The 23,835-nt window shown below is 34.9% G+C and overlaps 1 protein-coding gene across 3 annotated transcripts in view; it reads right to left on the bottom strand.

The window, feature by feature from the left end:
- The window catches only part of CSMD3 (CUB and Sushi multiple domains 3), a 1,625,828-nt gene that overhangs the window by 571,634 nt on the left and 1,030,359 nt on the right, over nucleotides 1-23,835 (bottom strand). For all 3 annotated transcript variants that reach the window (XM_036758935.1, XM_036758944.1, XM_036758952.1), the window contains 3 exons: nucleotides 15,214-15,396; nucleotides 12,772-13,098; nucleotides 10,337-10,531 (listed from right to left, as the gene is read on the bottom strand). In XM_036758935.1, the coding sequence (XP_036614830.1) occupies nucleotides 10,337-10,531; nucleotides 12,772-13,098; nucleotides 15,214-15,396 (705 nt within the window). The remainder of the gene's footprint in view (nucleotides 1-10,336; nucleotides 10,532-12,771; nucleotides 13,099-15,213; nucleotides 15,397-23,835) is intronic.

Below are 23,835 nucleotides of genomic sequence, written 5' to 3'. Positions count from 1 at the left end.
TGAATATATATTATATATATAGTAATATGTCTGCACTTAATTATAGCCTTCTGGGGGGAAGAAGGGAGAAAAAAGAATAAAGTAAAAAGTACACAGCAGAGAACAAAGAAAACTTACAAGGAAACAAAGAAAAGGACAGCTCTCCACACAATGTGTAGTATTTATCATATAGGCTTTCTTGAAATGAAAATTTATTGTTACATATTTTGAATCCTCTCCCATATTCTGCTATGCACATGGCATGCTTTTTTCTTTTCTTACTTTGTATTTAAGTTCCAATATTTAAGTTTACAATATTTTTTTTTCTTTTCTCTATTCTGTACTTGTGTTCTGGTGTTTGAGTCTAAAATAAAATTAAAAAGAAAAACTATCACACTATGTATCTGTATCTGCCTACTTCACTAGTGTATATGCCTAGCTCTGGTAGAAGTGTGAAATAGAAATTTCTGTCCTCAAACTTCTTTCCTTCTCAATTTTCTGAACTATAACCACCTCTCTAGCCCCAGTATCTTTTTTCATGTGACTCTTTCTTATATAGCCTATCATCCTTTAAAATAATGAGCATTTATTAATTGCTGTGTTTCATAAATCAGATATGTATACAATGAACTTTTTAATCTTAATGAGGTATACAAATAATCATATTTATCATTATCATAACTCAGAAACCTAACCAAGATTCTTTACAACTTTGTCAGACAACCAAAAACTCTGATAAGTTTTAACAAGCTTGAGCAGCTTTAGGTAAGTGGCCAACCACTGACTGTATATTTATTGTAGGAGGAGCTACCTAAGCAAAAATGTATCACTATGTTGACTGCAAGATATTAATTTTCCAGCCACAACTGTCAAAGACCATCTAGTAAAGGGTTGAAAGAGATGTACTCTGCTAAGTGTAGGGACTATTCATCTTGATGCTAAAAGTATTGAAGAGATGTTCTTTTCCCCTAGAATGATAAGATTTAGGGACCTTAAAGTTCACTGATTCCCATCTATTCATTTTATAGGTAAGGAAATGAAGGCTCAAAAATATTGTCTTTCTCAGTGTCTTGAGAGCTCACATCTATATAGCCTTTAAGATTTGTGAAGCCCTTTGCATAAATTATTTGACCCTCACAATAACCCTTTGAGGAAAATGCTAACAGAGAGGGTCATATGGCCTACTTAGTATCACAAGGCTAGAAAATATCAAGGTATGATTTGAACCCTGGTCTTTACAATTCCAAGTCCAGTGCTCTATCACCTGTGAAGATCATGTCCCTAAGTAGCAGAGCTAGCATTACAACCCAGGTCTCTTGATTCCAAATCATGTACTTTTTCAAATATACTCTACTTTCTTCCTACTCTGTTCTTTAGCACCCACTGCTCAAAGACCTCGTTTTGTGACCTCTGCTTTTTTATACCCTTCTTCAAGCATGTCAGGCAACACAGTGCCTATCAACTACCTTAGAAATAGTGATTTTGTACAAAATATCTACTTAAAGGAAACTTTTCCCTATAACTTGTGTCATAGAACACAAAGGTCCATATGAGATAGATCTTTCACATAACAAATTTTCCCTTATGAGAAAAATTAATTCTAAAGCCTTCAAATAAGTTTCATGTGGATTTTTATTACTATTCCTACTTATGCTCATTCATCATTAGACTTCATGAAGGATTATTATCTATTTCAAAATAAAGTTGAGTACATAATAGTCATCCCAATTACCTTATCTTAAGAGGCATTGTCAAGTTTTTCAGCTAGAGCTGGGAAGAGAAACAGAAAGTTTGAAATCAGATCTCTGCTATCTCCAGGCCTAATTCACTTTCCCCTTCACCATGGTGCCTCTTATAAGTTACCGGGAAGAATTTAGTGGGGTGAAATTTCATAGGGACAAATGAAATGTAAAAAAAGTACACATAAGATAAAACAATAAAAAAAATCACAATTTTAGAAGTATTGGCAAGTGAGGTACTGCTTCACAACAGTTAATGAGAAAACAATTAGGAGTTTCAGAAAGCTCAGCATGGATAAACAATGAGATATATACCAGCTGGAAAACCCCTACTATGACATCCAAGTACATTAAGAGAGTTACTACCCAGAATGAGGACGAGACTCTGTCCTGGTTAGGTCACATCTGGAATACAGTGTTCACATCTAGATTCTGCACTTTAGGAAGGATACTGATAAGCTGTTTCATACCTTCAGAGTGATGATTAGGATAATGAGAGGACACAAAACCATACCATTGGCCTACAGGCTAAAAGGAATGGGCATGTTTATCTTGGAAAAGAGAGGACTTACAAAACTGGCAAAAATCTTCCAATATTTGAAGGGACTCCAGGTAGAAGAGGGATTTATATTACATTACCATGTGCTCAGATACAAAACTGTAAATGATCTGTTGATATCTCAGGGAAGCAGATTTTGAATTGATATAATCTTCATAAGATTCAGATGGATTCCAATATGGAATTGGCTGCCTCAAGAGATAAACTCACTCACTAGATGTGTGCAAGTAGAAGTTGGGTTACTGCTTTCTAGAGATCTCACAAAGAAGAATCCTGCACTGAAAGGGTTTGAGGTGGTGATCATGGAACTGCATTCCAACACTGATGACTTAAAAGTATCTATGATTTCAGTAATTTCATTATTAAAACAGACAATTATTCAAATATCAAAAAAAAAATCCTTCACCTCTTCATTCTCAGTGATATTCTGAGATTACTGGAAGACCAGGTAGACTATATACTCAGCTCACATTAAGAAGCTTCATTTCAGGCATCGAGGCATTCATTTCAAAGCACAAATATCATGTCATAACCAAATTCAAACATCCACTCAAAGCTAATAGAAATGGGTAGCAATATCAGGGAGATAAATTTAGACTGTATGTGAGGAGGAACTTCCTAACCACTGGAACTATTCAGAAGTTAAATGAGATGTCTAATGAAGTGATGGATTTCTACCTGTCCTGCTATGCACATAAACCCCCTCAATATTTCTTCACTCAAGGTTAAGATGATCAATGGATGATCAATATTTTGTAGAGTGAATTCTATTTATCAATCAACAAACATTTGTTAAGCACTTACTATAATACAAAGCACTATGCTAGGCACTGGGGATACAAAAAGGGGCAAAAGACAGTCTGCCCTCAAGGACATTCAGATATTGGTCAGACGAGAAGGTCACTGTCATTCGTTCCAACTCTGAAATTCAGTGAGTTTGTCTTGCTCACCTATTATCGCCCTTAGCAATAAAGGGTCATCTATTAAATTTATTATAAAAGTAGTAGAGGGGCTATAAGACTTTCATTTTATATTTCAATACAAAGAGTCACTCTGATCCTTAAGATGAAGAATTTGACTTATTAGATAGATTATTAATTCTTGTCAATAATAAGAAAAATAAATTCTAAATTTCAAATATAGGAGTACTGAGCTATCGTCTATGTGCCTCTGTTTAATGCAATAAAACATAATTAAAAGAATCAGAATATTTCTGTCATGAAAAATTTTTACAAGAATTACTGACATGTTTTGTTTATATTACAAGCATTTACAGATTACTCCCACTCTATAAAACATATCTTGAAGCAAAATGATGAAGTAAAAACGATAATACAATCTATATTCCATGCAACATTTCATATCTATATCAACATCACCTCTCTATTTAAAAAAGCATTAACAAAAATCTATTTTCTTGTCTCTCTTTTACCCCATACCCAATGTGGAAAAAAGAAAAAAAAAAACAATCCTTTTCAACAAATACATAGCCACACAAAAAATCCTCAGTCAATGTACACAAAAATATATTTCTAACTCTGCACTCTAAATCTATCACCTCTCTGTCACAAATGCTGTGTTTCATCACTGGTCTTCTGAAATCACAAATGATCATTGTATTCATCATACTTCTCCATAGCTTTCAAACCTGCTTCTTTTTACATTATTGTTGTTGTTCTATAAATTATTCTTTGAGTTCTGTTCATTTCCTTCTCAATTTTATAAATTTTTTAAAAATTGTTCATTTGGTTCATATTATTAATGTTATGGTATAAATCAGTGATGTCAGGCTCAAACAGAAATAGATACCTATAGGCCACAGACTTAGAAAATCATGAATTAACATTATCCATGTTATATTGTATTTTGTTTATTTTATTAAACATGTTCGGGCGGAGCCAAGATGGCGGCTAGAAAGCAGGGACTTGCATAAGCTCCCCCCCAGGTTCCTCCAAAAACCTATAAAAATGGCTCTGAACAAATTCCAGAGCTCCAGAACCCACGGAATAACAGAGGGAAGCAGGGCTCCAGCCCAGGACAGCCTGGATGGTCACTGGGTAAGGTATATCCCATGGAGCTGGGAGCGGAGGAGATCAGAGCCCAGCATGGACTACACCCAGATCAAACAGATAGGGAGCCATGTGGAACAGGCCCTAGAGCCCTGAATCAGTGAGCTGTGGCAGTTACCAGACTTCTCAACCCACAAACACCAAAGACAACAGAAAAGGTTCGCAGGAAAAGCTGCGGGGACAGAATGAATGGAGTTCAGGGTTTGGCCACCACCTCAGGGGCAGCAGAGGTGGTGCGGCTCTGAGGACAGAACTACACCTGCAGTTGCTTCTGGCCCCAGGCCCACCTGGTGGGAGGAATTAAGTGGTGGATCTGAGAGGGAATGCAGAGCCAGCTTAGATCTGAGTCCGGTCCAGTCTGTATGGCAGTTCTTGGGGGAGGAGAAGAGCTTGCTGTGTAGAAATAGCTCTGAAAACAACAGCACTACCCCTCAAGCTTGGGACAAAGTACTCTTTAATCTATAAGCAGTCATACCCCAACGAAAAACTCAAGGGTCAAGTAGTTGGCTGGGAACATGAACAGGCAGCGAAAATGGACTCAGATTCAGACTCAGACTTTGGAATCTTTCTTTGGTGACAAGGAAGACCAAAACATACAGCCAGAAGAAGTCAACAAAGTCAAAGATCCTACAACAAAAGCCTCCAAGAAAAACATGAACTGGTCTCAGGCTATGGAAGAGCTCAAAAAGGATTTGGAAAAGTGAGTTAGAGAAATAGAGGAAAAATTGGGAAGAGAAATGAGAAGGATGCGAGAAAACCATGAGAAACAAGTCAATGACTTGCTAAAGGAGACTCAAAAAATACTGAAGAAAATCACACCTTAAAAAATAGACTAACTCAAATGGCAAAAGAGCTCCAAAAAGCCCATGAGGAGAAGAATGTCTTGAAAGGCAGAATTAGCCAAATGGAAAAGGAGGTCCAAAAGACCACTGAAGAAAATACTACCTTGAAAATGAGATTGAAGCAAGCAGAAGCTAGTGACTTGATGAGAAATCAAGATATTATAAAGCAGAACCAAGGGAATGAAAAAATGGAAGACAATGTGAAATATCTCATTGGAAAAACCACTGACCTGGAAAATAGATCCAGGAGAGATAATTTAAAATTATTGGACTACCTGAAAGCCATAATCAAAAAAAGAGCCTAGACATCATCTTTCAAGAAATTATTAAGGAAAACTGCCCTGATATTCTAGAGCCAGAGGGTAAAACAGAAATTGAAAGAATCCACCGATCGCCTCCTCAAAAAGATCCCAAAAAGAAAACTCCTAGGAATATTGTCGTGAAATTCCAGAGCTCCCAGATCAAGGAGAAAATACTGCAAGCAGCCAGAAAGAAACAATTTGAGTATTATGGAAACACAGTCAGAATAATACAAGATCTAGCAGCTTCTACATTAAGGGATCGAAGGGCTTGGAATATGATATTCCGGAGGTCGATGGAGCTAGGATTAAAACCAAGAATCTCCTACCCAGCAAAACTGAGTATCATGCTCCAAGGCAAAATATGCACTTTCAAGAAAATAGAGGACTTTCAAGTTTTCTCAGTGAAAAGACGAGAGCTGAATAAAAAATCTGATTTTCAAACACAAGAATCAAGAGAAGCATTATAAAGTAAACAAGAAAGGGAAATTATAAGGGACTTACTGAAGTTGAACTGTTCCGTTTATATTCTTACATGGAAAGATGATGTGCATAATTCATGAGACCTCAGTATTAGGGTAGCTGAAGGGAAGGAAGGAAGGAAGGAAGGAAGGAAGGAAGGAAGGAAGGAAGGAAGGAAGGAAGGAAAAAGTTGTATGTTTTTATGCGTATTCAGACAACATCACTTCTTTCTCTGGCAGTGTAAAGCATGTTTCATCATGAGAACTTTGGGATTGTCTTGGATTATTGTATTGCTAAAAATAGCTAAATCATTAACAATTCTTCATCTTACTTTAAATTTTATTAATTATTTAATTTTATTAATCTCTCCTTTGATTTCTCAGGATTTTCAATTTGGTATTTAATTAGAGATTTTTAATTTGTCCTTTTTCCAGCTTTTTTTAGTTGCATGCCCAAGTCATTGATCTAATGTTTCTCTATATTATTGATGCAAGCAATTAGAGAAATAAATTTTCCCCAAAGCACCACTTCAGTTGCATCCCATAAATTTTTGGTACTCTCTCTCATTGTTGGCATTTTTTACTCTTGAGGTCTGGAACCTTTGGTCATGAGTTCGATATATCTAATATAAACTGACTTTCCAGTATTGCTCACTTCAATCTACATTAGTTCATATAACTGTTGTCATGCCTTTTTGGAATCATTTAGTATATTTTCTTATTTCTGAGAGCACATATCTGGTTAGATTACAATGCTGAAAACTGTGATACTCCTTGAAAGCAAGGACTGCCTCTTGACTTTCTTTCTATCCTTTGTATCTCTTGTATCCTCAACATTTAGCACAGTGCTTGGAACATAGTAAGTTCTTTAATGAATGTATATTGACTGGATTTGCTGAAGACCTAGAGTTCTTTTATGACTTCTGAGTGAGGAACTTGGGTGTTCATAAGGTGGTTTTGATACTTCCCAGCAGAGTTTCTTTTTTTGGGGGGGGGGACCTGTATTTTGTATTTTGACATTCACTCATATTAAAGTAGAGCTTTAAGCTACATATTCAAACACCCAGGCATATGGCCTTAGAGTGGAACAGGAGTGTAGAATCTGGAATCTTTCTCAGGGAATTAATATACAACAGTAAATTTTATTTTCACTTCATTGTTATAACAGTATTGAAGAAAATAAAATTTTCATAAAGTTATCATAGACTTACTTAGAGGTCAGAAAAAATCTGGCATATACGGGTCAGGTATATCTAGGTAAAGAAAGGGAGAAAGAAACTCACAAAGCCAGCTCTACATGCAGGCAAAGTACCACTAGCACCCTTTCAGTTAATGGACAAACAGGAATATCCCTATTGAAAAATTCCTGGGGAAACCAGAAATGTTATATGACTAATTGATGCAAGTAACAGATTAATCCATTTTCTAAGAGATAAATGCATATGATTGTGCAGAGAGTGAACACACACACACACACACACACACACACACACTTTCTCCTACAGTAGTAAATAAATTCTGGCATTCTCATCTCATTGCTTCTCAACACATTAGTAAAAAGAATGCTCTCCAAAGATCATTTAATTTTTGTGAATTATAATGGTTTCCCATTCTTCCAGTCTAATTAGGATTCAAGAGAAAAACCCTTATCTTCAGGGGAAATGTTCATCAGGCATTCAGCAACAGCCCTGCTTCCAAAGATGGTTCATTAGGGATTTCACATTATATGCCCTGCTCTGGTTTTCCATAAAGAAACAAGATAGCAAATAAATCATCATTTAGCAAGGGTAACCTGGCCTAGATGGCAAAGAGGTTCTGGGGAGACTTATTTATACCATCCATTCGCCTTTATTTTCATTCTCAGTAAAAGATAAGATTTAGTGACAAAAAAGAACAGTGGCAAAAGTGTGATCTGTACTGCATTATTATGAATCTTCAAAATAAGAAATATATTAATATTGTATTCATCAACATAGCCTCTCAATTGGTTTAACAAACACTTTTTAAAGCCAAAAATTTCCTTCTGACCTAGAATCAGGAGAACAGGCATCAAATGCCAGTTCTAACATTTACTAGCTGTGTAGTCATGGGCAAGATAATTTTATCTCTCTGAGTACTGTTTTCTCATTTGAAAAATTGGAATTATAATAATTGTACTATCTACCTCACAGGGTGAGAATGGTGCTTTGTAATCTCATTGGATATCCTATAGGTGACTCACATTCAACATGTTCAAATCAGAAATTATTTCCCAAACCTTCCCTCTTCTCAACTTCTTCATTTTGGCCAAGGGAACTACCTTCCAAGTTGTCTACACTCGAAAATTCAGTACCGTCCTTGACTTTTCCCAGCCACTCACTCCACATATCTGAACAATCTGTCGTCAAATGCTGGCATTTCTACTTTACATTTCTCATATTGATCTTATATTCTTCACTCACAAAGCCACCCCCCCCCCCCCCACAGTTCAGGCCCATATTACCTGTCACTTGGTCTATTATGAGAGCCTTCTAATTGATCTCCTTCACTCAAATCTCTCTGGACTCCAAGCCATTCTTTTCTCAGTTGCTAAAGTTATTTTCTTAAAGTGTCGTTTTGACCATGCCATCTCCCTACCCTCCCACTCCTGACTAATTAAATTTCAGGATCAAATGTAAAAACTATCTGTGTGGACTTCAATGCTATTCACAATGTGATCTCTTCTTACTTTTCCAATTTTCTCACACATTACTCTCATCTACCTACTCTATGCGCATCTAGGTGGTCCAGTGCATAGAGTGTGGAGCCTGGAGTCAAGGAGACCTAAGTTCAATTCTGGCCTTAGACACTTTGCAGCTATGCGAGTCTTAACAAGTTACTTAACCCTGTTTGCATTGGTTTCCTCATCTGTACAGTGAGCTGGAGAAGGAAATAGCAAAGCACTACAGTATCTTTGCAAAGGAAACCCCAAATGGGACCAGAAAGAGTGAGACATGACTGAAACGAGTGAACAATAATACCCACTGCTATACTGACTTATTTGATTTTCTTAACATGAATGTCACTCTTCCTGTGTGCCTTTAAATATAGCACTGGGATGCTCTTCCTCCTTGCCTCCACCTCCTAGCTTTCTTTGCTTCCTTCAAGACTCAGCTCAAGCTGAGAAAATATGGACAAGCCATGGAGGACTGTCAGGCATAGATATGTTAGGGACTTTGGAGGAAACTCTAGAATTATTGAGATCACAGTTCCAACTGAGTATGTGAATATATGCATTTATGTAGACACACACCTATTTATAAATAACATATGTGATATATAACACATAGATGATATATAATACCTAACTTAAATAACCTCTCATATTAACTTTATGTAAGTACATAGTCATACTTTGTAAATACATATAGCTTTTATTAAAATTAATAAAATAGGAATTTTAAAATTTAGGTTCCTGTGTTCTATAGAAACATACAAACCTATAATAGATAATATTGTGATCCCTTCTGAAATATAGTTTTATAGATGAATATTTGTACAGAGTGAGAATAAATAGATAAAAAAGACTATTCACTTGAGTACATTTCAGAGAAAGAACATATTTCATACTACTGAAATATATTTATTTCGATTACAATATGTTAGACAAATTTTCATTTTACTATTCACAACTAATAGCTTAACCTTATTTTGAAATTAATAAGTTTATATTCTAAGGAGATAAATTACCAAGAGAAATGGAAAATAAACCAAAAATTGCTCAAGTGTTTGTGCATGTCATCCATATTTATAACTTATTAATATGCTCTATATGACTACTGCCCTTTCAAAACTTGCTAAAAGTTTGCATTTCTTTACATAAAATATCAAATGTTACTGAGCTTGAATATATTATATATTTTAAAATAGTATATTAAACAGCATTCTATAAACACATTCCATGAAACATGCACATTTAAAAATAAGTTTATGTATCTATCTAGCTTATATATAGAGATAATTATATATGTATATACATATGCACATGTTTGCTAGTTAGTTAATAGGTTCTTATCTGGTTAGTAATGACACCCCATCCCCAACCTTACATCAGAATGCTTTGTAATTCTCTAATAAACTTATCACACAATATTGTTTATTATAGTTCCACATATTAGTGTTTCATCTCCTTCCTAAAATGTAAGTTCCTTGAGCTTACAGACTTCCTCTTATCCTAAACATCCTATTTCTTCTGGTCTCTAAAAATAACTTTGGTGAAGTTTCCAAATTTTTGTTAATTTTCATGAATTTTATCCTCTTAATAGTGGTGATGGGTCTGCATTCATTTGTGACTATGAAAGAGATATACACAACACCTGTATATGTATATACTTGTACATACGTACAAACACACACATATAGGGGCTTACCTCCACATCTGGGAATTGGCCCACTCCACATTACTTTGCCATCCATAAGTATGCAAGTGATTGTTTCTGTTCCTTGAGTTTTAATAAATCCTTCTTCACAAATAACTGATATTGAACTTCCTAATTGAAAGTTGTCGCCAAACCGGCGTGCATTTATTGGTATTCCAGGATCAGGACACTCATTGTGTCCAAATGCTTTAACACAAAAAAGAAGGGAAAAAAAGAGTCACAACACACATGAGAGACATGTAGATAATGATCTAGGCTTTTCTGGAGAAAAATGTTGAGTACACCATAGCTTCTGTAAGTTTTTAGCCTGAGTGACTTATTTTTTTCTTTAATTTCTATTTTAGGCTTCTAATTTAATTCTTGTCAGGTAATTCGTATGTGGGAGAAAAAAAAAACAATTATTTGTAACTAAAATGTCAAGGAAGTTCTTGAAGACTCTGGCATTTAAACCAAATTGCATCGAGTTCATTTTTCGGTCATGTCATGTGTCTGAAGGGATCCTGGTAGACTGCAAAAGTGGGTGAAGAGTCTTATGTTAAGGTGATGTTTCTCCGTACCATGACAATGCGTCTGCATGGCCCTCAAGGGCTTCAAATATGAGTAGGCAAGGAGGGAAGGAAGGATGCTAAAAGGTGGTCATTGTTTCCTAAGTGGTGCAACATTCATGGGTATGTCTTGAAGGCCTCCCTCAGATTCAGTCAATGACCTTCAGCTGTCTGGGCACATGCATGATGTTTGGGGGCCATAACAAAGTCACTGAATAGTAGACCTGATCATAAATTGAATGCTGCCTTTTTCCTAAAGAACTTAACATTTTAAAGGTGATTTTCAGGTAACTGTATATGGGGATCTAATTCCAGTTTCCTAACTGCATCTTACTAGAGATGTTTAAATTTCACCTCTTTTCATAATGACTCAAAACTTTATTCTTAATGAACACGATTTCTTTTAAGGGCCCTGAAATGTATGTATGCATGTATGTGTGCATGTATGTCTGTGCATATATACACATGTGTATATATACATATATGCATATGTATGTATGTATGCATGTATATGCACATACATATGCATATTTTATTGTTTAAAATTATTTTGATATATTTCTGGTTTGGTTGGTTTGGTTTTGGTTTTGGTTTGAGGTTGGGTTTTTTGTTTTGGTTTGTTTTGGTGTTTTCTGCTGGTTTTTTTATTAATATTTTTCCTTTATGCATCCCCTTCAGAACTCAACACAACTGGCAGTAATAGACCAATTTTGTGGGTTTTAAAACACAGCTTTTCATTTTCTATGGAAAAAAGAACTATGACCTGAATATTAACTTTTTTGATGTGATGAAACAACTAAATTTTTTTGAAAAGACAATTTCACTAAAGTGTTATGAAATAGTGAATTTCTAAGTAATTATACATTTCAGGAGCTCATTACTCTGTGTCTGCAGATGACATTTTCATTGGTATGTTTTACAGCAAGGGTTCTTAAACCTTTTTTGTCATGGATCCCTTAGCAGTCTAAGGACTTAGCCTAAGGACTCCTCAGAGTGATATTTTAAATTTATAAAATAAAAGAAAGGATTATAAAGGAAACTGATTATCCTGGAATAAAGATATCAAATGATTAAAAGAAAAGTTCTTGAACTCCAACGTATAAATCCTAAATCTAAGCCAGATTTAAAAAAAAAAAACTAGTAAAATTTTAAATAGGCATTTCTCTTGAAAGAGAGGCAGGAATTGTGTCATGGATAATATCTTGGAGTCAGGAAAACCTTGATTCACAAGGGATAACATTTGAGTCAACTGACAAGAGCCAGTTTTGAAATATTTTTCACAATTTTAAAAATTCTTTAGATAAAATCGAATTTGCAATGCAAATTTATGTAAAGCAAGAACTGTCAGTAGTTGAAAGAAGACTCAATTATGGTAGCAAATAGAACTTTGCTCTAGGGAATTCAAATTTAAAGGGTATTTACAAACAGATGAAAACAAATGAAGTTAGCATATAGTTAGCAAGACTATAAGTCCTTTCTTTGAAACCCCTGGTAAGCTCTTCCCCAATCTTCCTTTTTTTTCCTCCCCTGCATTCTCCTCAACCAAGTGTTTTGAGTGTTCTGCCATATCAGTTTTTCTCCAACACAGTAGCATCTGAGATCTCTTCTCCCATGGAGGCTTGTGCTCTCCCTTTACTGAATTTCTCTTTGCCATAGTTATTTTGTGGTATTTGCCTTGGACACAAGAATAACTCTTATAGAGCACTAGCCTAATGCCAAGAGACCAGATTTCTAGTCTGACCTATGTTTCTTCTGTCATCTTAGGTAACTCTTTAGGCCTTAGTGTCATCATCTGTTAAATGAGGGGTGAACTTGATTATTTATAGGATCTTTTCCTGCTTTAATAGTCTATAATTCCATTTAATACTGAAAATGACTTACTATTATATGTTATGTTAAAGCCCCGGCCCGACATTGAGTGATCTGCTTGAAATTCCAGGCGCAGAATATGACTATTACTAGTAAGATGAGAAGGAACCTCAGCACCAGTGAATGTTCCAAGGATTGGAGAGTCTGGAGAATCGCCATCTTTAACAGCAAGGAAGTCAAACTGAGATTCCAAGTCAAAGTCATTAAATGAAAGATGTATCCGACTCCCAGGGTCTGAGATGATTGTCCAGATACAATTTAAATTATTTCCATATCCTTCTGGGTAATCAGGAGAAAGAACTGTCCCCATTGGTGCAGTAAAGTTAGAAAGGCAAGGAACTGTCAAAAAATACATATATTAGAACAATATGCATTTTCAAAAGCTTCACCTGCTATTTTTTTCAATATGTCCCCAAGATTACTGTAAATGGTGGTTTCCTCAGTCAATCAATATCCAACATTCAAAGGAACAATTATTTCAAGAGGATAGTGTGCCCAAATTATACATTAAAATACCTAGTTTTTTCAATCATATAACCATATTGATCAAAAAGCTAAATAACAGAGCTATAAATGGAATATATAAAGAACTACACAATAAGTCCCTCCTTGTGGATAGAACTGATAATATTCTTTTTGTGAAGCAGCTGAGCATAGTTAACAGGAGGCCAACCTTGGATTCAGGATGACCTAGATTCAACTCTTGCCTCAGATATAATCTGTGTGACCATGGAAAAGTCATTTAAACTCTTAGTGACCCAGGCAACTCTGTGAGATTAAGAGCTGGGAATCTCAATCATTACAGGGATTTCCCCCATGGGGAGCTCAAAAACACACTGATGTAATCACAAGTGTAGATCAAAAATAGTCATTAAAATGTACTCATTAGATTTTTGTGCTGTAGTGAAAAAAAATCTTTATGGAGATACAATACCATTGTAATAGAGATCGCTGGTGGATATGTGGATAATGGCGGATGGGTAGAAGTGTTGACCTCAAGCTTAGTTTTTAGTTTCTAAGAAAGTCTTGTCCCAATTTATGAAGCTGCACTGTAACAAAACTAAGTCTATTAAGCTGCTCTCAGAGGCTTAGCATGAGAGGAGTCAAGATCTCATATTTTCCCTCATCATAACTAATTTTCCATAAGGCAACCTTGTTCAGGGCGTCTAATCCACACTTAAATAGAAAGCCTAATTTAAGTAAGTAAGGCTGTAAATAGATTTTTCTAGGCTTAAGGAAGAAATGGTAAGAGTAGGGATGGAGAGTGGAAAGGAAAATATTGTTTGTGTATAATATGAGAAAAATGCTACTATCAATAGATTTCTAAAATTTCCTATTATCTTATCACTGTCCAATAGCTTTAGTAACTATGGTAACATATGTCTAGGATAAGAAAACAGAAACCACTCACAGTCTTCTGACACCTTAGGAACTGTAAGGATATTATGATCTCTCTCTTTGGTTGTTCACTAAAACAGGTTTAATATAGTTGATTGGACTGGTTTATATTGTACATTAAAGTGTTGGGCCTCTGGGCATGCAATAAAGTATATTATCAGTACTAAATTTAAATACTTTTTTAATTAAAAAATATCTTTATACCAGAAAAAGGACAACGCAATTTTCTCATCCAAATAAAGTGCCCTGCAAACGCAGGGCTTGAAGTGATCTATGTGACTGCCCATACTATTACGCTGACTTTATCTTTTCTCGCTCATGTATTATCATTTTATGAATCCAATTGGTCACAGAATACATATATAATAATACTTGTCTTTACGCTTAATATCACTGCCATAGTCTCTCATTTTAATGTTTGCTTAATTAAGATAGAATTTTATTGAACATAGGGATAGATCAATAGATAACGGGGATTAAATTTTTAGTGTAGTTACACCATAATGTTTTAGTACATGTATTTGGAGAAATATACTTTTAACTCACAAATGTTGTATATTAGGGCCTTGGAACAGTTCATTATGCACAACATAAATAAGAGGCAGTTAAATGAAGTATATACCACTGAGTGTGAGTAAGCATTTAAGAGCAAAAATAAGTTAATGCATTATACATAGGAAAAGATCTTTAAATAATTTAAATACTCTTGATTGCAAGTCAGCATCTACTAACCTGATGAAATAAATCACATTCTAAAATTAGCATATAAATGTATATATTACATGAAAAACCTAGACATTTAAAAAATGTAACTTGTACATGATGGATGTAACATTCATCTAAATAATTTAATCATATTAGATTATGATTTTAACAATTAGAAGGGGGAGACAAGTTTATTTTAAGTAGCAATGAAATGTATTTTGTGATAGAATGATAGCATCATAAGAATATTAGCTTACTGTTCCCCCCTCCAAATTTTACCATAATTTTTGTTAATTGTATTTCATCATGAACAACTCTAGGCAAGCATATTGTAACACACATTGTACTCACAGATACAAATTGGTATGTTTGCAGACCACTGGTTATTTTCTTGACAAATAATTGATTTCTCTCCAATAAGCTCAAATCCAAACTGACATTCAAATCTTAAAACATCTCTGTTCGAAAATCCATCTCCTTCTCGAATTCCATACAGTGGTGTTCCAGGATCTCCACAGCTCTCTTTTTCAATTTCTATGGGAATAAAAGTGAAGCATTACCTTATTAAAGATGAAATATATTATATACATATTCTTAGTTTGATAATACAGGTTTCCAGGTTTGCCTTTTGCTCCAGAGATGGTAGTAAAATGGGAAATAGATCCATACTTTGACTAATATTCAATTCTCTGCATACTGATTTTAACCAGTCATGGAGCAGGAGTCATAGAACATCAGAGAAAAATCATCTTTTTATAGATAAGAAAACTAAGCGGTTGATCTGGTAGAGATAGGACCAGAAATTACAATTACTCTTCTTCCTCCTCCTCCTCCCATGATTTGCCAAAAAGAACTCTGACCTTAGTATCAGGAGCACCTGAGTTGAAACCCTGCCTACAATGTTAAAAAGCTTTGCGGTTATGAGAGAATTCTTTAACTTTCTAACTTTTATGGGACTGTTTCCTCATTGGTAAAATGGGGATAACAATATTTATAGCACCTATACCTCACAGGATTCTCTTGAGGATTGAAAGAGATAAAGTATGCAAAGGGCTTTATAAAATGAAAAGTTTTTTATTAATGGTGAATATTATTGCTATTTTATTATATAATTTTCTGCATTCATATAATTAATAAATGGTGTTTTAAGCACTTAGTTTGGTATTGGGACTAAAACATAACGGCTTATTAAAAGTATGTAAATATATTGGGAAAAAGGCATTTTTCCCCTTAAAAGACTATTAAACTATGTCTCATTAGTCTTCTAGTGTACCCAAGACATTTTAGGAAATAGCAAAACTCATAAAAATCTACACATTTTGAAGGATTTTAATTTTGAAGTTGTGAACTTTCATCATGATTCAAAAAATGAATTATTGCTTCTTAAGGAAATATTTTTATAACCAAAAATAATTTTTAAAATAATGATATATCTTTTAATCAAAATTTAATGCCTTTGCTCAAAGATAATATAGTTTCCATGTTCTTTCAATTATTCAATGTCTTATGTTGGATTTTTTGCATACTACTTTAGATGCCTATTCACAATGCGGATGTAGATAAAATATGTGTATAGATTCCCATTTTTCACATTTCTGTGTTCAGAACTGAGAGGATAAATATTTCTATCTCCTTGACAGAGTTAGATTGGCTCACCAGTGACTAAAGCAATTACCTGGTGACCCTGCTGGTTTAGCTGTGCTTCTTGCACAGATAGAAAGTGGAAAAGACAAGATGGATGGATAAGCAAGTGCATTTGAAAGGATCTCTGCCAATGAGTCAGATTATTACCGTTACCCTTTCCTGGACAGGGAATACTTAAAGAATCCCAGGGACATGTTAACTACGTGATGACTGTTTCATGAATTATCTAGTTAGTTTCTTTTTAGGGTTTTCAGAAACTTGAAAACTAGTACAGCAAGCTGGTGGGCAAATTTCAGAGGTGGCAAGTTTTGGCTGAGAATAGGGCTGTTGGAGTTCTCCAGCTAAAAGAAGGTTCTGCTGCAACAGGACCTGGAGTCTTGTTTCTGACAGATGTGATTCTTTCAGCTCAGTCACCCATTTGCAAGGCTCTAGACTCTAGAGCTTGATTTCTTTCCACCAGTGAAACACATTCTTGCTTGCACACTAGCCTCTTTCCCAAACTGGAAAGGCTTCAATCAACATAATGGACTCCATTTAGCTATATAACACTTGCAAGACCTTAAAAATATGGCACCTTCTTCTACTGTAGATTTTAAATCCTCCCAGTGAAAGGATTCATAGTATAACAGAGGAAACGCAAAAAGTTCAGTCATTCTGAAAATAAAAGTAGTTAGCTCAATTGCTTCTATTCAGAGTTTTTCAGTTTGTTGTTCAGAATTATTGGCATAGCCAATTGATGATCTTGCTTCAGATTTCACTTCCTCCAGTTCATCTAAAATTGCGAAGACAGGCAACTTATGGGCCTTGAGTCGGCTCATACACAAAGCTTTGTAGGTAAGAAGGTGATAGATCAGTTGGGCTTAGGGTCGGGAGGTCAGGATTCTGTTGCGCTTAGGACTTTTTATGAAGAAAGGACAAGAAGACAGACTATTAGTATGGATACAGCTTACTTTGGGCAGGCCCAGCTGTTTGTCTGTTAATAGAATCCTGTTGCCTTTGAACATGAATAGGTTCAGTGACAAAGAGCCATGAAAAAAGTAAGAGAAAAAGGAGGAAATGAACCCAATAATATCATGATTGAGACATGACCCAGAATACTAGCAATCTCAGATGACCACCAGGACTTTCAGAGCCCAGCCTAGCTGAGATACCCTCTGAATGGGTGGTGTCTTTTCCTCCCAGCAGGAGTGGGAGGGAAAAGTCAAAATCGGAGCATCAGAACTGTAAATATTTCAGTTGCTCAGTTTTAGCTAAAGCAAGGGAGTGAAAGTGGTTGCTTTTTCTAGGAAGGGAACATGGATGCCCAGTCTACCCTAAATGCTTTCATATAGTCACTTTTTTATCTTTTTCCTGTTGTTAAAATTAAAGATCCAAATGAAGTTATGCTATACCTCTGTGAACAAATTCTATTGAAAGCTATCAGGTACAGAAAGGAGGGAGGTGTTTTCTAGTAGGATAAGGTATGAGACATAACAAATTTGAGTAGCTAAAAATTAAAGCCTAACGACAAAAAAGGTCACCATTTGGAAAAAAGGGCTGCAAAAGAATAAAGAGACAACTAGTTCTCTGTTAGCCAGAGAGAGGTTGGCATTACCCTTAAGATTGCCCTGTGGTATTGGGCAGAGCTCATTGCTCACAGGAATAATGCGCAACGTGTAATTGATAGTACTTGGTCCTTATTACTATATACAATCTGGCAATTGGTTAGCAGCACCTATTATCAGTTAAAGATACATTAGTATTTAGTGACACAAAAGTGATTAGCTCCCTGTTAATTAGTTTGCTGGACTAAAATATGAAAATTCAATTATGTTTTCCTATTTTTCCACTGTGTTTTTGGAAGATACAAAATAAGTGTACTCAAAATTTTCCAAATATCATCAATGGTCCCGATTGTTCTATGAACATATTGTCAGTGGTATATTTTTCAAACTGTTTTGCTTATTAATTTTCCTGTTTCGTGCGTCTGCGTGCATGTGTGGCAGGCTTGAAGGTGTGGGAGCAAGGTAAATTTTTACTGGTTTCTTTTCTCCTTAATAAATAAACTGCAGGCAATATAATCATTTTACTGTGACAACAGTGACAATGGCCACAGGAAAAACACTTTTCTAAGTGTAGGGAGCCTGATAGTAATGCATACCTAATCAGGAGTAGTTACTACTGTATACTATTTTTAAAAACTAAAATAGCATCAGAGCAAAAGGCAAAGTAGAATATTCAATTCCAATAAAGGTTTGAAAAATATTAATACTATGTTCAAAGATCTCACAGCATGAACTCAGTCAGCTGAAATATTCTGCATTCTGGTGCTTTTCCTAGAAAGACTTATTCAGGAGAGCAATTCTCATTGAATTTTATCCTTTGAATAATTTTCTGAACAAATCTAGTTTAGCCTCTGGTCTCAAATTCTTTTCATATTCTGTTGCTACCTTAGTGTAAGCTGAGCATACAAAACAGATTTCTACCTTTTGTAAGCTAACTACTAAACTCCAGTTATATCAAATTAATTGTCAGGAAGAAGTTGGCCTGTTGTTAGTGCCCAGATTTCTCATAATAGATCACACTTGCAGGATACTGGAGAATGGCACTCCACCTCATTCTACTTCCTCCTTTCTTCCTTGACTTTGTATCAACAGCATGAAACAAACATGAGAGTATCCTGCGATGGCAGGGGAATGATATAGCACTTTTAAGAATAGAGTTGTTAATATTCGTAGCAGCTCTTTTATGGGGTCAAAGAATTAGAAATTGAGGGGATGCCCATCAATTGGGGAATGGCTGAACAAGCTGTGGTATGTGATTAGGATGGAATACTCTTGTACTATAAGAAGTGATGAGCAGGATGCTCTCAGAAAAACCTGGGAAGACTTGCATGGGCTGATGCAAAGTGAAATGTACTATATGCAAAGTTAAACAATATTGTAAGATGATAAACTGTGAATGAGTTAGCTATTCTCATCAATACAACAACCCGAGACAACGCTGAAGGACTTACAATGAAAAATGCTATCCATCCCCAGAGAAAGAATTGATGGTATTTGAATACATATTGAAGCATACTTTTTAACTTTATTTTTCTTGAGTTTTTTTGTCTATGTTTTCTTTTACAACATTACTATTATGGTAATGTTTTGCATGAATACACATGTATAATCTATATCAAATTGTTTGCCTTCTCAATGTGGGGTGGTGGAGAGGGAGGAAAGGAGAGAATTTGGAACTCAGAGTTTTAAAAATGAATGTTAAAAACTGTTTTTCATGTAACTGGGGAAAATAAAATAGTAAATTTTAAAAAGAAAAAAAAATTAGGAAAAGGATTGTTGCTTTAAATATCTGGGAGACAGTAAGTTTGTAATAAGGGAATGAGATGATGGGAAGCAAATTAAAAGGTAAATTTTACCTGCCTTATTATTATTATTTGCATAGGGGAAGAAGCTCAAATGGCATGGGCATGGTTGCACTTGAATTCTTAAAGTATATGAGGCACTCGCTGTACAAACCACATATGATGCTTAGCATAAAATTTTACAAGTTAAGGCTACATAATATACATTTAATTGTATATACATAATAAAATGCAAATTCCAGCAGGATTTACTGAGCTCCTACAGGTACCTCAAATTCTTCTAAACTAAAGCTATCTATAATATTGAGTTAAAATGCTTCTTGATTGAAACAGGAGGTGTATTTGGCATGATAATTCCAAGAGTTTAGTCTTTGAGGTGAATGGAAACTTAGCAAATGAAACAGATAGGAGGAAAATAGGTAAAAAAAAAGACCAGACTTTAAGTTATGGAATGAATATAAACTATCAGACAAAATATATGGTACAGTCAGTAAGTGCAATAGGCAGCCAAAAATATTAGCATTGGCTAGATTTTTCAAGCAAGTTTCATGGAAGAGGCTGGACTTAACACTACAGAATTTTAGACCGAGAAAGAATATCGGTGATTGAGTCCAACTCTTTCTTCCATAGATAAGGAAACCAAATCCTGGAGAGTTTAAACGGCTTGCCCAAAGTGACATAGTTATTATGGAAAGTCAGGAGGAAAATACGAATCTCCTGACTCCCAGTCAAGTATTCCACAAATACTAATAGATTATATTTGTATAGTCCTATACTATATATAAATGCATATACAATGAATACAATATTTTATATTTTTATCTTCATAACTTTTTTGTTGTGATAGGATCATATATTTAGAGACAGAAAAGACTTAAGATGTTATCTTTTCCAAACCTATAATTTTATACATGAGGTTAAGTAATTTGTCTAAGTTTACAATGATTTAAATAGGTGACACTCATAATTCCAACTAAGGGCATCCAATTCCAAATGCAGCATTCTTTCCATCACAACATGATTCCTCTCATAAAGCTAAAATTTCATTTTACTGATTCTATGAGTTAAGAAAATAGAGCTCTAGAATTCTAAGTTGAAGTTGTTTCTTCTGATTTTGTTTAGTTCTCTTTCCATTACACAGTGCAATTTAATTCAACTCCTAAAAGTATGACACTGTGCTAGGCAATAGTAATACAATGACAAAATGAAAAAAAAAATGTTAGTTCCCCTTGATACTGGTCTTAGATGACTGGAAATTTAGAAGGAGAGAAGAAAAACGGTTATTCCAGACAAAGGACACATCTTAAAGAAAGAAAAAATAGAATAAACTATCATGAAGGAACAGTGACCATTGTTGAAAGTAGACTTGTTTGGGAGCTATAGGGAGTTAGATAAGCAATAAGGGATCAAATGAGAAAGGGCATATATAATCACACAAGTTGTTTCTTCTAGTTTTTTTTTTAACTCCTTTTCTTATTTGGTTCACTTGATATGAATACTTTAGGGAACATCAGACAAATATCTGGGAGTGGGAAGAGAGAAACATGTCCATGGAAAATGACTTTTATAGGGAAAAAGTTTCACAAAAAGAATCAAATAAGATCAAAGAACTCTTGGGAAAGAGACAAGAGACAGAAGGTTGGGGAGGTTTCAGGTCATTAAAGTAATGCAACTGAAGTAACAGAAACTCAAATAGAAGACGAAGGTAATGAGAACAAGTGTGTTCTAATAGACTAGGAGTTGATAACTGGTGGTCCATGGATAGTTTGAAAGGGTCTGTGAACTTGGATGGGCAAAAATATATCCTTATTTTCACCAATCTCTAACAGAAGTTTACTATTTCCTTCACTTATGAATGTATGCAACAAATATTATCTTGAGAAATGGTCAACAGGTTTCATGAGACTGCTAAAGAGATCCATCACTCAGACACGCATACACACATATATGTATATATGTATGTATATGTATATGCATTTATATATCTATATATACACATAAAGAATTATTGTACTAGAGTATAAAAAGGAAAGAAATAAGCATTTATTAAGTGCCTACCATGTTCCAGGCACTGTGATAAACATTTAATAAATACTAACTCATTTGATCCTTACAAGAACCCTCGGAGATAGATGTTCTTATATTCTACATTTTACAGTTGAAGAAACTGAGGCAGACAGTGGTTAAATGTCTTGCCCACACAGCTAGTAAGTGTCTGAGGCTGGATTTGATTTCAGGTCTTCCTAACTCAAAGCTGAGCACTAGTATTCATTGAGCCAAATAGCTGCTCCATGGTGATTTAGGCAGACAACACCAGTCAGGAGACTGAGAGATTAGTAAGGAAGAAAATGTAACCAAATGGTGATATTTTCACCTCAGAATGAAGAGTATGAACTAGAAACCATGTCTGCTGATAAGCCAGTGGAGTTGGTTCCATTCAGAACAATATTTAGTCATGAACCTTATTTTAGAATGTATCTTCTCAAACTCTGAAAATCCTTAGTTTTTTTTAAAACTAAATTCAAATATCTTCTTTAAAAACTTCACCAGACCTCTTCCCATTTACCATCCATGTGTATACACAAATGCATGTACCCCACACATAAATGAATGCATATTTATTGCACATATGTGTGTGTTTATATCTGTGTTATATACTGTATATATATCTACGTAGAAATATATATTTTTATGTATATGTTGTCTTTCCCCAATAGAATGAAGTCTCCTTGAGGACAGGGACATTTTATTTTTGTCTTTTTATCCAAATACCTAGGACACTTGCTAAACCAAGGTAGATTTTAAATAAATGTTTATTGACCGATTAACAAAAGAGATTTGATTCTTAATAGCTATATATATACATATTATAATGCAATTTTATAAGTAACTCTAGCATATATAATTACTTTTTATCTATATAACAATATACTACTTTAGCATATACAATTAATTGCCTTATAACTTTTCATTTTGCCTGTATTGTTATGGATAAGTTTCACTAGCAATAAATATTTGTTAAGTGACAGCTTCATGTGAGACACTGTGATAGGTCCTAGGAATGCAAGGATAAAAAGTATACAGTTCCTGTTCTCAAGCAGCTTATGGTCTACTGAGGGCAATGGCAAATATATGTTGAAGACACATATGATACCAAGTATGGAGTGCTGGGGGCAAAGGAGAACATTGTTGTCATTGGAATAATACATATATATGGCAAGGAATGTATAAATGCAATATGGAGGCTGAAAGATGGCCCAATATAGGAAAAATAGAATAAAATGAATGTACACATAACACTACTATTGGTTTATGTTGACACTTGCTAAGATGAAGATAAAGTAATCGTGGATGATAGGTAATAACTGGAGAAATGGCTGAGTGCACCTTGGTTAATTGGCAATTCTTCTACTTTGCTTTTATTGACACTCTATCTCATTCCCCAAAACAAATGTTCCAAGTCTTTTCTCCTCCCCTCAAGATCCTACTAGCAACCCCAAATGACACATTAACAGCACATAATTTGGATCCCTACTTCAAAGAGAAGATAGAAGCCATCCAGTAAGAGTTCATTTAACTCCTTCACTTCTTTTTCACATTTCCCAAAATTGTTGCCCATTTTCTTCCTCTCTCTAGTATTAGAGGAAGATTTATCTCCATTCTTTACCCAGATGATGCTTTTCTGTTACCTCACCGCCAACTTTCCTGTCTCTTCAAATATGAAATCTATTGCCACCATTTTGCTAAAATTGCTTTCTCTAAAGTCACCTGATGGCTTTATCTCAGCATTCATCTGCTTGAACCAGGTTACACTGCTGGCTCATATCCATAGGACTTTTGCTACCATGCCCGTGTCCAGGAAATCTTTACCCTCTTCCCTTTCTCAGCTTCCCCATTAGAATATAATGTCTTGGAGGGCAGGGACTGTTTCTTCTTGTTTGTATTCTCAGAACTTTGCATAGTAAGCATTTAAAATCTTGTTG

This window comes from Trichosurus vulpecula, chromosome 1, assembly GCF_011100635.1.
Source record: "Trichosurus vulpecula isolate mTriVul1 chromosome 1, mTriVul1.pri, whole genome shotgun sequence".
NCBI classification, from domain to species: Eukaryota; Metazoa; Chordata; class Mammalia; order Diprotodontia; family Phalangeridae; genus Trichosurus; species Trichosurus vulpecula.
Note: the sequence above shows the minus strand (reverse complement) of the source record. Positions and strands in the feature narration are given on the sequence as shown.